Source organism: Loxodonta africana, chromosome 1 (assembly GCF_030014295.1).
Source record: "Loxodonta africana isolate mLoxAfr1 chromosome 1, mLoxAfr1.hap2, whole genome shotgun sequence".
Taxonomy (NCBI): Eukaryota; Metazoa; Chordata; class Mammalia; order Proboscidea; family Elephantidae; genus Loxodonta; species Loxodonta africana.
This window is the reverse complement of record NC_087342.1, coordinates 89,516,173-89,532,561: the sequence shown is the minus strand read 5'-3', so window position 1 is coordinate 89,532,561 and position 16,389 is coordinate 89,516,173. Positions and strand designations below refer to the sequence as shown.

General features: G+C 43.3%; 1 protein-coding gene across 2 annotated transcripts in view; it reads right to left on the bottom strand.

Annotated features, from left to right (window-relative positions):
• Positions 1-4,317: 4,317 nt before the first annotated feature.
• Positions 4,318-16,389, bottom strand: part of LOC100676584 (HLA class I histocompatibility antigen, A alpha chain-like) — a 177,275-nt gene continuing 165,203 nt past the window's right edge. The window contains exons 5-8 of one of the 2 annotated variants that reach the window (XM_064282765.1): positions 5,556-5,669; positions 5,109-5,141; positions 4,926-4,973; positions 4,318-4,757 (exon numbers count right to left, since the gene is read on the bottom strand). In XM_064282765.1, coding sequence (XP_064138835.1) covers positions 4,753-4,757; positions 4,926-4,973; positions 5,109-5,141; positions 5,556-5,669 — 200 coding nt within the window. In that variant the 3' untranslated portion in view covers positions 4,318-4,752. The remainder of the gene's footprint in view (positions 4,758-4,925; positions 4,974-5,108; positions 5,142-5,555; positions 5,670-16,389) is intronic. The other variant, XM_064282760.1, reaches the window with a different exon arrangement.

The window sequence follows — 16,389 nt, the reverse complement described above, 5'->3', positions numbered from 1 at the left end:
TTGGGTTTGTTGAGTGTTTTAATCATGAAAGGGTGCTGGATTGTGTGAAATGCTTTTTCTACAGCTATAGAGATGGTCATGTGATTTTTGTTTTTTATTCTATTGATATGATGTATCTCATTAATCGGTTTTTAGATGTTAAACTAAACTTATATTCCTGGGATAAATCCAATTTAGTCATAGTGTATAATTATTTTTCTATATTGATGAATTTGGTTTGCTAGTGTTTCGTTGAGGATTTTCTTTCCTTGTGATGTCTTTCTCTGGTTTTTTTAATCAAAATAATACTGGCCTAATAGAAGGAGTTGAGAAGCATTACCTCCTCTTCTATTTTTTGCACTAGCTTGTGAAGAATTCATATTAATTATTTTAATGTTTGATAGTATTCATTAGTGAAGGCCTTTCAACCTTGGCTATTACTTGTGGGAAGTTTTTTTTTTTTTTTTTTAATTGTTAATTCAATTTCCTTACCTGTTCTATTCAGATTTTCTATTTAGTCTTGAGTCCGGTTCAGTAGTTTATGTCTTCATAGGAATTTGTTTATTCTAGGTTATCTAATTTGTTGACATAAAATTGTTCATAGTGTTGTTGTTGTTAGGTGCCGTCAAGTCAGTTCTGACTCACAGAGACCCTATGCACAACAGAATGAAACGCTGCTGGGTCCTATGCCATCCTCACAATGGTTGCTATGTTTGAGCCCATCATTGCATCCACTGTTCCAATCCATCTTGCTGAGGGTCTACCTCTATTTCGCTGACCCTCTACTTTACCAAGCATGACGTTATTTTCCAGGGAATGATCCCTCACGATAACATTTCCAAGTCTCACCATCTTCACTTCTGAGGACCATTCTGGCTGTACTTCTTCCAAGGCAGATCTGTGCCGTACTTCTGGCAGTTCATGGTATATTCAATATTCTTTGCCAATACCATAATTCAAAGGCATTCTTTTCTGGTCTTCCTTATTCATTGTCCAGCTTTCATATGCATATGAGGCAACTGAAAATATCATGGCTTAGGTCAGGCAAACCTTGTCCTCAGAGTGACATCTTTGCTTTTTACCACTTTGAAGACCTCATAGTATTCCCTTATAGTCCTATTTATTTCTGAAGTAATGTCCTTTTTTTCATTCCAGATTTTAGTAGTTTGAGTTTTCTTTTTCCTTTGGTGAGTCTGGCTAAAGTTCTGTCAATTTTTCTTTTTTAAATCTTTTCAAAGAACGAAATTTTGTTTCTTATTTTCTGTACTGTTTTTCTATGCTCTATTTCACGAATTTCCACTCTCATTTTTATCATTTCCTTCCTTCTGCTTTCTTCAGGTTTAGTTTGCTTTTTTTTTTTTCCCCAATGTCTTAGTGATTAGGTTATGAATTTGACTTCTTTCCTGTCTTTTAATGTAGGCTTTTACATCTATAAATTTTCCTGTAAGTACTACTTTAATAGTATCCCATAAGTTTTGGTACGTTGTGTCTTCATTTTCATTTATGTCACAGTATTTTCTAATTTCTGTTTTGGTTTCTTCTTTGACCCATTGGTTATTTAAGAGTGTGTTGTTTAATTTCCACATATATATGTAAATTTCCCAAATTTCTTTCTGTTATTTATAATTACCTCAGGTTGTGGCTGGAGAACATAATTTGCATTATTTCTATTCTTTTAAATTTATTACAGCATGTTTTATGGTGTAGCATACATTCTATTCTGGAAAATGTTCCCTGTGCACTTGAGAAAAATGCACGTTCTGCTATTACTGGGTGGAGTGTTCTATAGATGTCGCTTAGGTCTAGTTGGTTTATAGGGTTGTTCAAGTCCTCTAAGCTTGGTCAACAGTAAATCTTTGTTGATCTTCTGCCAGTTGTTCCAGCCATTGAAAACGGAGTATTGAAGTCTTCAACTATTATTATTGTATTCTCAATTTCCTCCTTCATTTTTGTTTTTGCTTTATCATACTTTGATGTTCTATTATTATATGCATATACATTAATAATTCTTACATCCTTCTGATGAATTGATTCTTTGATCATTACAAAATGTCCTTCTTTAACTCCAGTAAGATTTTTTACTTTAGAGTCTATTTTGTCTGATATTAGTGTAGCCACTAGGACCTTCTTGTGGTTGCTGTTTGCATAATATATTATTTTCCATTCTTTTACTTTCAATCTATTTGTACCTTTGAACATGAAGTGTGTCTGCTGTAGGTAGTGTATAGTTGGAGTTTTTGTGTGTGTGCTTGTGTGTGTGTCTGCATGTAGTCAGATTATCTTGCTTTTTGATTACATTGTTTAATGTATATATAATGGTTGCTATAAGCTGTAATCAAATTGAGGGCTGTGTTTTTTTTTTTTTTTTTGGTTATTCTTGATAGTCTCACTTGTATGTCTATCTCAGATTCTGAAACTGAGATAGACTGTAATGCCCTCCCCACAAAAAGTCTCCTTACAGGGTCTTCCCCAATTTTATGGACATCAGAACCATCTTTTGGTATCCTCCCTGACTCCTCACTTTCTCTCAGATTCCAAATGCAATCCATTAGGAAGTCCTTAAAGTTCAACACATATCAAGAATCCCATCATGTTCCACTTTTTCCACTGCTGACATGGGGTTGAAGCCACCAATATCTGTAGCTGGAATACTACCCAAATTTCTGTTTTCCCTATTGCCTTGCTTGCCCTTCTGAACTCTATTCTCAGCACAGCAGCCAGAGTGATTCTTTTTTAAAAGAGAAGTTGTACCATGTCTCTCTTTTGCTCAAAACTGTCTTGTAACTCATCTCACCCAAAGAAAAGCCAAAAACTCTTCCAATATCCTCAGGGCCTAAACGGTTTGGTTGTACCTCTGACTTCATCTCAATGACTCTGCTGCAGCCACACTGGCCTCCTTGCTGGTCCCAGAACACAGACACCCTCTTGCCCTAGTGTGTCTGCACTGGATGTTCCCTCAGTGTTGAAAGAACTTCTCCAGACATCCTCATGGCTAATTCTGTCATGTCCTTCAAATTTTCCCTCAGAGGTCACCTTCTCAAGGAGGCCCACACTTATCACCCTAGTACGGCAGCTGTCTTCCCTCTCCCCACACACCCACACTCTGGGTCCCCTTCCCCATTGCACTTACTGCCCTCTGATATAAACATTTCCCTTATTTCTATGCTCGTATAGCTTGTCTCTCCCCACTAGAACACGTGATCGAGAAGGTTGACAATTTTTGTGTTTTTAGTTCACTTATGTTTCCCAGATGCAAAAACAGTGTTACATAGCCAGCACTCAGCAAGTATCAGTAGAATGAATGATTCTGTAGTGTAGAGTACCTCCCTAAAGACAGTGTCTTTATCAATGTAACCTCAGACCACATGCTGTTTTGTGGCAGCTATAGCACAACATCCACTCACACTGACATTAATGCCGCCTGGACTTTTCTCACAAGGGCGGCTCTCCTCCCTCCTTTCCTCATCCATCCCCCTGCTCACTACAGTGCACAAGTTCATTTCCATCTTCAGAAAGGAACAATCCTAGGCTTAGGGGCCCTATTTTCCAATCAACTGCGAGTGTAAATGAGAGTCTGCTTTAGATAGCCATCAGTTTGGAAGGAGCCAGCACTAGGATTATAGACCGAAGAGCAGGGAGAGAAGGTAGGTGAGCAGAAAATGGAAACACAACAGGAATTTATCATGATGAGAAGTTACCAGATCCTCCTTCTCTGCTAATTCCAGAATCTGGTTCTTTAAAAAGAGGTTAGGGGAAAAATGGAAAGAATAACCCAAGGATGGTCCTAGAAGGAGGCAAAGAGGTGGAGTAGTCTGAAAATTTGTTTCTGAATACCACAGAGAGTCCTGTGTGCATGGGTCACCCTGGGCCTTGCAGGGATGACAGGAAAGTAACTCCTGGTGCTGTCAGAGATGCGATTACCCAGACGAGGATGGGCCAAGAACAAGAACTCATGCACAAGAACAAGAACAGGCATAATCCTCTACAACAAACAAGACATAAAGATAACCACACAGTGATGATGGCTGAGGGCTGGGCCAGGGCTGAGTCTAGGCTGACCAGCCATACAAAGTCCTAGCTGTCCAGTGTCCTGGAGACAGGACAAGGCCCAGGTGATATCTGAGTTCCTGTGATCACAGGTCCTGGTGGGACAAGGTTCTACTAAGGAGACAAGGACAACAGGGCAGTGAAGATGACCCAGCCAAGAGGTGACCGTGTCAAAGCCCACGAAGTACTGAGCATGATCAGGGCACAGGCCCCATGCAAGCTCAGCTACTCCATGGCCTTCTCCTGTTCTGCCTGCAAAAGACTCAACACAGCAAACACAGGATTCTGGAAGGTTATTAAGAGTTCATTTATTGCCTCTCTGAAATTTTCAGAATTTTCCTTTCTTTTAATTGACCCATCAACCACACTTCATAGCAAGATTTTGAAAAAACAAATTAATATCCAGATTGTCATTTCCAGCAGGGAAGTGAGACATTGCCGCTCAAAGCAACAGGAAGTTACAACAGGGATGGGGACTTCACAGCCCTGTCTCTGCTGGATCAGAAACATGGATCAGGGAATGGACACAGGTCAGTGTGCGGAGGGGGTCCTGGTAGGGAGGTGGGGCTAGTCTCCCCATGTCCTCATATTATGCTGACAGGAATGCAGATACATCCAGACACCAGTTGCAGAAAGAGAAGTCAGGGGTTCTTGAAGTTGCCAAGTCGGGGGGAGGGGGTGAATAAATCTTATATCCTTCAGTCCCACACAAGGCAGCTAGCCATCTCAAGCTACGAAAGAAAGTAATCATGAACAAGTTTGGGTCAGTCACCGTTAAGTGTTGACATACTGAATAGTCCACCACATGCTCAAAATGTCCAAATACAAAGAATGCCCATAGCCAAGTTGTGTCCCCTCTGCCCCAACCCCTCTCCCATGTCAGGCCCCCAGGATCTCACCTTTAGAAGCCAAGAGAGACACATCAGAACCCTGGGAACTGTTGCTGCCTGGAGAAGCCAAAAACAGGATCTGGTCAGAGCCCACAGGAGGTGGTGAGACTAAAGGAGGTGGGGTGGGACTCCCCACAGGATCCCGTCTACACTATCCCAGGGGTCTCAGGGATCACACCCCTCCATACTTACTTCTATCCTGAGCATAGTTCCCTCCTTTTCCACCTGTGGGAAGAAAACATCCTTTGAGAGATTAGAAGGAGGCAGAACCATAAGGCTCTAGAAGAGTTGGCCATTTCTTTGACCTCTGAACTGTGACTACAGACCCAGTGCAGGATCAGGAAACAAGAATAGAAGAGATGTGCAGGGACTGGACCCATCACCTTCCTAGAGCTCTGTCCTCAGCAGGGACCTTCCCCTGTGGGAATCAGGTCCCCATCACCAGAATTAAGGTGAAAAAATCTGTCTTCATGTTCACGTGTGCTTTACAAAAGAATAAGTGTTAGCACACAACACAGACTGGGTATGTGCAGCGTGTGGATGGTGCTTCACAGTAGAGGCAGAAGGCAGGCAAACTCCTATCTGCGGTTTGAAACTTGCAGTGGTACAAGAAAATTCAGGCCTCACCCCTATTTCTACCTGAGCTCTTCTTCCTCCAGATGACAGCTCCAGCCACCACAGCTACAACGACCACAAGGAATACCAGGCCAGCAATGATTCCCATGATGATGGCAGGGGACTGAGAACGGGACTCTGGAAAGGGAGGGGAAAGTGAGAGGCCGTGACCCTGCTGCTGTGCCCACAAGGACCCCTGCTTTGCCGAGAAGGGGCTACATCTTTGCCTCCCCGACTTACCCCATCTCAGGGTGAGAGGCTTGAGCAGCCCCTCATGCTGCACATGGCACGTGTATCTCTGCTCCTCTCCAGAGGGCACCACTATGGCTGCCCACTTCTGGAAGGTTCCGTCCCCTGCAGGCCTGGTTTCCACAAGCTCCATGTCCTGGGTCTGGTCCTCTCCGTCCCGCTGCCAGGTCAGGGTGATCTCCGCAGGATAGAAGCCCAGGGCCCAGCATCTCAGCGTGGCCTCACGGTCAGAGATGGTGTGGTGGGTTATGTGTGCTTCAGGGGGGTCTGAGGGAATAAGTCAGAAAATTCAGGAACTTCCCATCACCTCCCATGGGCTACCTGAGCAGTGCTCATGTGACCATCCTGAAAATGGTCAAGACAAGTGAAATAGGGGAGGGAGTGCAAAACCAGCCTGGAACAGGTATCTGGCATAATCTCTTATTCCTTGGAAAGTTCTAGAAGTAGGGTGAGGAAGCCCAGAGTAGAAGGCTCCAGGTGTCTGAGAATAGGGATTTCTAGTTCTGACTTGAGTGGAGGCCAACAAACTCAGAAAAGCTAGAATGAGACCTCCAAAATCATTGGGTATGGCGCAGAGAACAAGACTTGAGAGAAAAAGTTCCTGGTGGTTTTCAAGGTCAATTCCAGGATCAAAGAAAGCTTCCGATCAGTCAGGAATTATCTCTCCTTCTAAAAAAAAAAAAAATCTATCCCTAGAATGAATGGATCCTTTTAACTGTCTCTGAAAGAAGGGCTCCTCTGAGGAAGTACCACCACCCAAAAAAAAAAAAAAAAAAACCAAACCCACCGCCGTCGAGTGGATTCCAACTCACAGCGACCCTACAGGGTTGGTCTCTGGTATAGGATCTGGAAATATGGTGTAACTCCTCACTCTCCACTCCCAGAGAAGGGGGTGGTATTTTGGCGTCTATTCCATTTTCCTTTTGAAAGTCCACAAGGGTGGACACAGTCCCAACTCAAAGTGAGTTTGGGAGGCGCCACAGCCCCTCGTACCTGCGCGCTGCAGAGACTCCTTCCCCTTCTCCAGGTATCTGCGGAGCGACTCCACACACAAGCCCTCCAAGTAGGCTTTATCATCCTCGGCCACCCCGGCCTCTTCCCACTTGCGCTGGGTGATCTGAGCGGCCGTGTCCGCCGCCGTCCAGGAGCTCAGGTCCTCGTTCAGGGCGATGTAGTCGGCGCCGTCGTAGGCGTGCTGATTGTACCCGCGGAGGAGGCACCCGTCGGGCCCCACTTCACAGCCGTACATCACCTGGATGGTGTGAGACCCTGACCCAGTCCCCGCCGTCAGCCCCGCCCCCGTCAGCCCCGCCCCCACCACCCCAGGCGGGCCGCCATTGGTCGGAGCCCAAACGGTTCTAAACTGAAAACGAAACCGGGTTGAATCTCTGCGGCTCTTCCCGGGCGGGTCCCGCGGCCTCGGGGCGAGGTTCGGACCCGGGGACTCGGGGCGACGCGGCCGTGGGGACGAGGGGACCCGTGACCTGCGACCCGGGCCCGGCGTCTCTCACTCACCGGCGTCGCTCTGGTTGTAGTAGCCGCGCAGGGTCCGCAGGCCCACTCGGGAAGTCTGTGCGCTGTCCTTGGCGATCTGTGTGTTCCGATCCCAATACTCCGGCCCCTCCTGCTCGATCCACGGCGCCCGCGGCTCCATCCTCGGGTTCGCGGCGTCGCTGTCGAACCGCACGAACTGCGTGTCGTCCACGTAGCCGACGGTGATGAAGCGGGGCTCCCCGCGGCCGGGCCGGGACACAGCGGTGTCGAAATACCGCAGGGAGTGGGAGCCTGGGGGCGGGGAGCGGCTGAGACCACCGACCCCTCCCTCCCCGCGCGGGCCCGGGTCCGGGGTCGATCGGGGCGGGGAGGGGAGAAGGGGTGAGGGGTGAGGGGCTCGTGGACGGAGAAGGGGCGGCGGGAGGAGCAGGGCCGGGGTGTAGGGCCGGGGTGGGGGCTCTGGGCGGTGGCGGCTTCCCCGAGGGTCCTGCGTCCCCGCCGAGCGGTCCCCTCGCTCCTCCCTCCGCAGAGGCCGTTTCCCCCCCGACCCCGCACTCACCCGCCCGGGTCTGGGTCAGGGCCAGGGCCCCCGAGAGCAGCAGGAGGAGGGCCCGGGGCGCCATGACCCGGGTACTGGGGTTCTAGGGAGAATCTGCGTCTGGGCCGCCCCGAACCGACCTTACAACCCGGAACCGCGGTGACGGTGATTGGCTGCTCCAGAAATCGGAGACCCAACTGTAGTGACAACTGCGGTGACGTCATGTGTGTCCAGGCAGAAGGAGCTGACACAGGTTGTGAGAAGGAGAAGCGAAACTCTGGGGAGACGGGGAATCCCCAACACTAGGCCACCCCACCCCTGACACCGCCATCGGACCTGAGTGCCTGCCCGGGCCCTGGGACTTTGCCCTGATCCGTCTCCTGCACCGACCCTTCTTTGCTGCACTGTCTCCTTGAGTCCTGGACCAAGACCTGCTTAAGTCAGAGGTTTTTGTTAATTTCAGAATCTCTGTGTTGTTCTTTTTTTTTTTTTTTTCTGTGTTGTTCATAGAGGAAACCCTTGTGGCATAGTGGTTAAGTGTTACAGCTGCTAACCAAGACTTTGGCAGTTCACGTCCATCAGGTGCTCCTTGGAGACTCTATTGGGCAGTTCAATTCTGTCCTACAGGGTCGCTATGAGTCCGAAGCGACTGGAAGGCAGTGGGTGGGTTTATGTTGTTCTTGTTTTGTGCCCTGGAGTGGATTCATAGCGGCCCTACATGACAGAGTGGAACTGCCCCTTGGGTTTCCTAGGCTGTAATATCTGAAGGAGCAGATCACCGGGTCTTTTCTTCTGTGAAGCAGCTGGTGGCTTTGACCACCAACCTTTGGTAGCAGACAAGAGCTTAACTATTAAGGTACTAGGGCTCCTTAGAACTTCTATTACTTTTACAAATTAATGAGGGACTGAAAGGTTTTGTTTATGTGGGTTATAGCTACCCATCTTAAGCATATGAGAGAATGAAACAATTCAAATTTTAAATTAATTTAAAATAATATTAATAACCCATTAAACATTAACAGAGATAGTATGTTTTCATGCAAAATAAATATTTTCCAGAATAAAACAATGTAGTGAGAAGAGTGGATCATTTTACGTCTTTGCACATCTCTTTCTCATCTGTGTCAGTAGAAGACTTCGGGATTTTCGTATCTGTTTCTGCATTCAGTCTGTTAGTTTGGTTGAGGTGGATACAAAAAAATTCAGTGTCACACAGATATGAACTTGGAAAAGGGAGGAGTATTTTTAATAGCATTTCCAAGTAATTGTGTGTTCACCTCTGATACTTCACTAAAACTACCGAAGCAGTAGTTTCTTAAAGGTTAGTTGCAATCGGAAACCTTATTATTGAATATTTTGTATTCTGTTCATTAAAACCCACAGGGCCATCTTGCACATTGGATGAATCTTGCACTAATGCATGATTTTTTGAAGTGATGCATTAGGTCACTGAGTGTGCAGCTCTTCCAGGGTTGACACATTTCATTACAAAATGTCAAAAAGTCACATTTGTTAGTATTACCACTGATCCCAGCAGAAAAATTTCTAAAGTTTAGAAAGCTGTCAAACTTGCGGTGGGTACAAGTTTTCTAATATTCTCATCTCTTGAGAGGTTCCATTTTATCATTGAGGACAATACTATCAGTTGGCTCTCTTAAAATGACAGGCTAGCTAATTATTAGTTTCCAAGAAAGTGTCCAATATCCAAGATAGTTTCTCATTCCTTCTTTCAAGTGAAAATGATATTCCATTAAAAAAAAAAAAAAAAGAAAAAGCTAGTTCAGATCACAAATTATTTTCCTTGAGCCAAACATCATACTTTGGAATGTAGAAGCGCTTTATATATACTTCCCACTTCATCACATAGGATATGAAGATGTGCACTGGAGGATGGTGATTTAATAAGGTTAATATCTTTTAATGCTTCAATCAGTACATCTTTAAGTGAAGCTGGTTTTGCTCTTGTTATCTTCCTGCAAGTAGATGAAGGTGAAGAATACAATTACTACTGAAGTTTGATGACACAGTCTTGAGCCTTGCTAAGTTCACAGCTGATTTTCCTTAGTGCAAGTATCAACACAGTGAGGAAGACTAAAAATTTCTTAGTACAGCAAGTCCCCAGGTTAAGAATGTCAGATTTATGGACAACTGGTACTTAAGAGGAAACCCTGGTGGCGTAGTGGTTAAGAGCTACGGCTGTTAACTAAAAGGTTGCCAGTTCGAATTCACCAGGAGCTCCTTGGAAACCCTATGGGGCAGGTCTACTCTGCCCATAGGGTCGCTAAGAGTCGGAATTGACTCAACAGCAAAGGGTTTAGGTTTGGTTTTTGGTTGGTACTTAAGAATGGACTGCTGTAAAGCCTACCTGAGTTACATACAATGGTTCATAATAAGGAATGCCTGCACTACTTTTTGACCTTTGTGTTTAAGATGTTTTAGTGTATTTACAAGTGTTTCTTAAGTGTTTTATATGCATAGAAAGGTAAAATGTATACTGTATACTAAGACAAATATTTGACTAACTGACTGTCAATAGAAACCATATGCACCTGTTCTGACTTACCTACAAATTAGACTTAAAGACACATTTAGGAAAAGATCTCATTTGTAACCTGGGGATTGCCTGTAATGTTATAACAATTGTTTTGACTTCATGGATCTTGTGAAAGGCTCTCAGTGACTCTAAGATTTCCACAGATCAGTTTGAGAACTGCTGTTCTGAGTAAACCAGGGAGTCCACTAAATGGCCACAGCCTCTTTGCCTCCTCTTCACCTCCCAGGATCCCTCTCCCTGAGCTAGACTGTCTCCCAAAGCTTAGCTTAGGTCTCTTCCCATGGGTTCTTCTAGAAAAGAACTTACCCCCTGAAAATTTAATGACAGAGAATGTGCTCATTCAGAAAACTGAGGTGGAGGGAATGATGTTTCCTCTTTGTAACTGGGAACATTTGTGCCTGAAGACACCAGATAGAGATTCACTCATGATGTGCTTTGGTTATGTCACACACCAGCTTAATGTATATCCATATCCCCGACAGTTGGAAGTCTGATGCAATGCAATCTGTGGGAGAGATAATAAGGGCCCCTCATTATAAATGAATCTAAGGCACCTGACTTGAGGGCCGTAAACCATCAAGAACAGTGCTGTCAATAGAACTTTCTGTGATGAAAAAAAAGGTATTGTATATCTGTGCTGTCCAACACAGTAGCCACTAGCCAGGGGTGGCTACTGAATGCTTGAAATGTGGCTACTGCAACTGAGCACTTGACCTTTCATTTTATTAATTTAAATAGCCACAACTGGATAGTACTACTGTATTTGACAGTACATATCTAGGGTGTTCTGAGTTTTCAATCTCTCCCCCAAAATAATACTGCGTGATTTATAGATTGAAGTGTATTAAAATGACCTTTAGTTAAAAGCCATGGATTTTTCTACATGGGTCTCAGACATATCCTTAAAATACAGAGTGCCCACAAAATTTTAATTAATAGGTATTTAATAACTGGAGTCTATAGACATTATCCAGAACATGACTTATCACCTTAAGGCCTCAAGCATTCACAAATGTTCATTCCTAGTGCCAATCCTCGTCTAAATATTGGGATTCATGGTGTGATTGTTTTCTTTAAGCTGGTGAACTCAAGAAGGCAAACAAGTCTTCACTTAGCCCAAGAGAATATATTTATTGAATATCACATATATCAAATACCCTGTAGGCCCTGTAGATGTATTTTGTAAATTATGAAACATGAACTTAAAACCTTAGAATTCCACTACCTTATAATTCTTTACCTATTTCTCTCTACTTCTCCCAAATTCAAATGTTTTCTCTGTTTCCCTTCACCCTCAGACCCCTTTTCCTCATTGTTTCTACCTAGATGAAAATGTACATGAAATATTACAATTGTGGAGTGAAAAAAAAAATTCTCTAAGCATGAAACAAAGTTGAAAAACTCAAGAAAAATTAAAAACTTCTCTATGGCAAACACAAACTCGCAAATATACAAATATAAGCCCATAATCAAACTCAAAGACACATAAACAATTTGACAAACAAAAGGGTAACATGCCAGTGCCTTTCAGCCAAAGACCACCAAAGACTACAGGAACGTACCTGTAGTTGAACAAGTTGTGTTTATTACATGTTTTGGCAAGAGAGAATGCACACCACAGGGAACCATAGGGCATCTTCATATGGAGTTGGCTTTACTTTGGTGATTTTAGCCATTGCCATCAAGTCAACTGGGGAGGGAGAAGGAATCAGAGTTGCCTCTAGATTGGGTACTGTCAGGAAGCTGGGGCAATTCCATGATTGGGGATCTCAATAAATCTTATCTCTAGGGAAGGCAGGCTAGAGTGAGGATGAAGCTATAATTGGTAACAACATTAAAAATTATGAAGTGGTCTGGTTTTGTCTCAATTTAGAATGGTCTCAGAGTGATGTTGTCTGATGTTGGTGTCTTATGAGATGATTTATGTCCAACAGGAGAATAACATGGCCTAGCTTTGAGTGCCAGGCCAGCTTCTAACAACCTGGAGTGTAGGTGTGAGTGGCAGATCACTTCCTGGATGGCCAGGCAGCTTTTTTTTTTTTTTTTTCTTCTCTCTTTTCTTCAGTTCAGTATTTTATCATTTAACAGACCCAATTATGATCAAACCTTACTAGAAAGCAGTTGAGAAAAGAAGAAATGCAAATGTCAAACAAATATATCAGTAATAAATCAATGCGAGCAAAAATAAAAATGTGGAATAAGAAATAGGAATAAAAATTTAACTTGGAAAAGATAAAAATAAACAGTAAAAGTATTTGCTAGGCTGTAGGTAAAACATGGAAACCCTGGTGGTGTAGTGGTTAAGGGCTGCAGCTGCTAACCCAAGGGTTGGCAGTTTGAATACTCCAGGTGCTCCTTGGAAACTCTCTCTGTCCTATAGGGTCGCTGTGAGTCGGAATCAACTTGACGGCACTGGGTTTTTGTTTTTTTTTTTTTGGTAGGTAAAACAAACTGCCATAGAGGTGGATTGGATGAAAAACTTGTACAAAATTTCTAAAGGACAATTTTGCAAAATGTCTCAACAATTTAAATGTGTTTACATATTGAAACAAAGATTTCTCTTTCAGGGATTTATCCTAAGAAAATAACCACACATTGTTATGGACTGAATTGTGTCTCCCCAAAAAAATATATGTTGTAAATTCCTGACCCCTGTATCTGTGGTTATAATCCTATTCGAGAAAGGTTTTCTTTGTCATGTTAATAAGACAGGATTAGTATAGGGTGTGTTTTAAATCAATCTCTTTTGAAATGCAAGAGCGATTAAATAAGCAAGCAACAGAGCAGAAGTGGGAGGAGACACCAAGCCACAGGAAGATTGCCCAGGAGCAGAAGGTCCAAGAGACAAGGATCTTCCTCCAGAGCTGTCAGAGGAAGCATTCCCCCAAAGCTGGCACCTTGAATTCAGACTTCTAGCCCCCTAAACTGTGAGAAAATAAATTTCTGTTGGTTAAAGCCACTCATTAATGGTATTTCTGTTATAGCAGCACTAGGTAACTAAGACAGAATTTGGTACCGAGAAGTGGGGTGCTGCTCTAACAGATACCTAAAATGTGAAGCACTTTTAGATTTGGGTAATGGGTACAGATGAAAGAGTTTTAAGGTGCCTAATAGAAAACACCTAGATTGCCTTGAAGAGACTTGGTAGAATTATGGACTCCAAAGGCAATCTGATGAGGGCTCAGAAGGAAGTGAGGAGACCTATAGTCAAGTCTTAGAGAATATGTATGGTGCCAGCAACAGAATGTTGCTAGAAATGTGGATGTTAAATGTGCTTTTGGTGAGACTTTAAAAGAAAATGATGAACATGTGAGTAGATGACGGAAGAAGGGTGATGCTTTTTATGCAGTGGTAAAGAACTTATCTGAATTATGTTCAAATGTTTGATGGAAGTTAGAACCTGTAAGTGAAGAATGTGGATATTAGCTGAGGAGATTTCTAAGCAAGATCGTAAAGGAGCCGTGTGGTTTCTCTTTGCCACTTACAGTAAAATGCAAGAGGAAAGAGATGGACTTAAAAATGAACTATGCAGAATGAACAAAAATTCTGTTGTACAAACTAAGGACATGTGGTCTAGAATTTTCATCAAGGACTTAGCTACACAACCTTTTGTTAAAGAGATTAGGCCTATGATTGATGGATCTAACCAATTACCAGAGCAGAAAACCCATTAGCTTAGACTGAAGAGGACAGAGAAAGAACGATAGGAAAGATAACGTCTGCCTGTTGGAATTCCTCAGGCAGCAAACAGGCCAAAGGAGCTACATCTGTTGTCCTCCGAGACAAAAAAAGGACAATCTGTGGAGCAGTACTGTTGGAAGGAACATCGGAAGCAGGGCTGCATAGGTTTCAAAGGGTGGAGTCACGCTGTCCTAGGTTTAAAAGAGATCTTCACCAAATCGGTTCCATAGTAGGGGGCTGTTGTTCAAGAGTGCCATGGGGATGGGGCTGGCTGTCCAAAGCTGAGGGAGCAGGACTGCCATGACCAAGGGAAAGAGGAATGGAGGCTGCTGGGGCCCAGGGTATGGAGTTGACACTCAGATGGACTAGGAGCATAGGGCCACCCAAAGCCAAGAGAGTAGAGCGGCCATCTCAGTTTGCCTACAAAGTGGAGCTGAAGCCCAGGGCCAAGGGCCCTCCACTCAGAATCCGGAGGGCAGGGCCATTACCCAGATGGTCCCAAAGAACAGAGGATTGTTTTCAAGTCTTGAGAGGTAACGTAAATTGTTCTGCTGGGTTTTGGAATTGCTTGGTACCTTTTATCCCTTCTTTCCCTCTAATTTCTCCCATTTGTAGTGGAAATGTCTACCTTGTACCTGCTCCACCATTATACCTCGGAAACAGATAACTTGTATTCTAGATTTCAGAGGTTTGCACATGAAGAGAAATTTTGCCCCAGGATGGAATATGCCTGAAGTCTCACCCATATTTGATTTAGATGATTCAGACGTGAGATTTGAAGTTGATTTAAGACTTTGGGAATGACGTGATGGGGTGAATGTATTTTGCATGTGGGAAGGACATGAATTTGGGGGCCAGTGGGTGGAATGTTATGGATTGAATTGTGTCCCCCCAAAATAAGCGTTATAAATCCTAACCCCTATATCTGTGGTCATAATCCTATTTGGGAATGGAATTTCTTTGTTATGTTAATAAGGCAGGACTACTGTAGGGTGTGTCTTAAATCAGTCTTTTCTGAGATATAAAAGAGATTAAAAAAGCAAGTGAGAGAAGCAGAGATGGGGGAAGAGAGATGCCAAGCCACATGAAGATTGCCCAGGAGCAGAAGCTTAGAAGAGACAAAGACCTTTCTCCAGAGCTGACAGAGGGAGAAGGCATTCCCCTAGAGCTGATACCCTGAATTTTGACTTCTAGTCTCCTAAACTGTGAGCAAATAAATTTCTCTTTGTTAAAGCCACCTACTTGTGGTATTTCTATCAAAGGCAGTAGATAACTAAGAGAAACATGTTCTCAAAGTTATATGTATTAGGATGGTCCTCGAATCGTAGTTTATAAAAGCAAAAGAATAAAAACAACCTAAATGTTATAAACAATATAGTGATGACAGCTATGAATAGTGGAACACTTAATAAAAAAAAAATTTTTTTTTTTTAATGTGTGTCAGGCAATAACACCATGTATTTTACAAAGACTGTCAAATCGATCCTCTATGTAAAAGTCATACGGTAGCCTATATGTCATTCCTTTTTATGAATAGGGAGAGGGAAACTCGGAGTGCTTAAGGAGGTGTGGGGCTGAGGTTGAACCCAGGGCATTTTCTCTCAAAGGCCTTGTTGACTCATCTTCCATCGATTCCCTGTCCCCCAGGTAGGCGTGAAGAGTCTGCATCCCATGCAAGTGGACTGTCTCAAGGTCTCAGAATATTCTATGACTGAGGACTCCTAGGCTCAGAGCTCAGAAGGACATCAAGGGGCAGTGTGACTAACTGCCCAAATCACACTAAAGTCCATCTGGAGTATATTTCAAGGCTTTTGGTGAGTTAGGAAATCTGATACATACTGGAGATACAGAGAAAACTAAAAGGGGGACCCTCAAGGTATGAAGCTTGCAAGTATGAAGAAGATGGGTGTTTATTTAAAAAAATTACAAAGATAAATGTAAAATCACTCCTGAGCTAAGTGCTGAGAGGGAAAAGTTCATGATATCTTGAAAGCAGATAACAAGGAGACCTAATAGGTCCACTACTGCTATTACCAGTAATATCTAAATGATGTAAGAAAAGATATGACATTTATGAAATAGTAATGCTTTATATACAATCAGAAAACAAGAGCTCTTGAAAATTAAAAACAGGATCATAGAAATGAAAAAATCAATAGATGAATCAGAAGATAAAAGTTATACTTCCCACAAAGTAGTACAAGATGCAAAATTGATGGCAAAGAAGAGAGAAAAACTACAAAAATTTTATACTATAAATCAAGGCATTCCAACAACCTGATAATATAAGTTTCAAAAAGAACTGAGAGCAGGAAATTATTAAAAATAATGCACATAAGTGT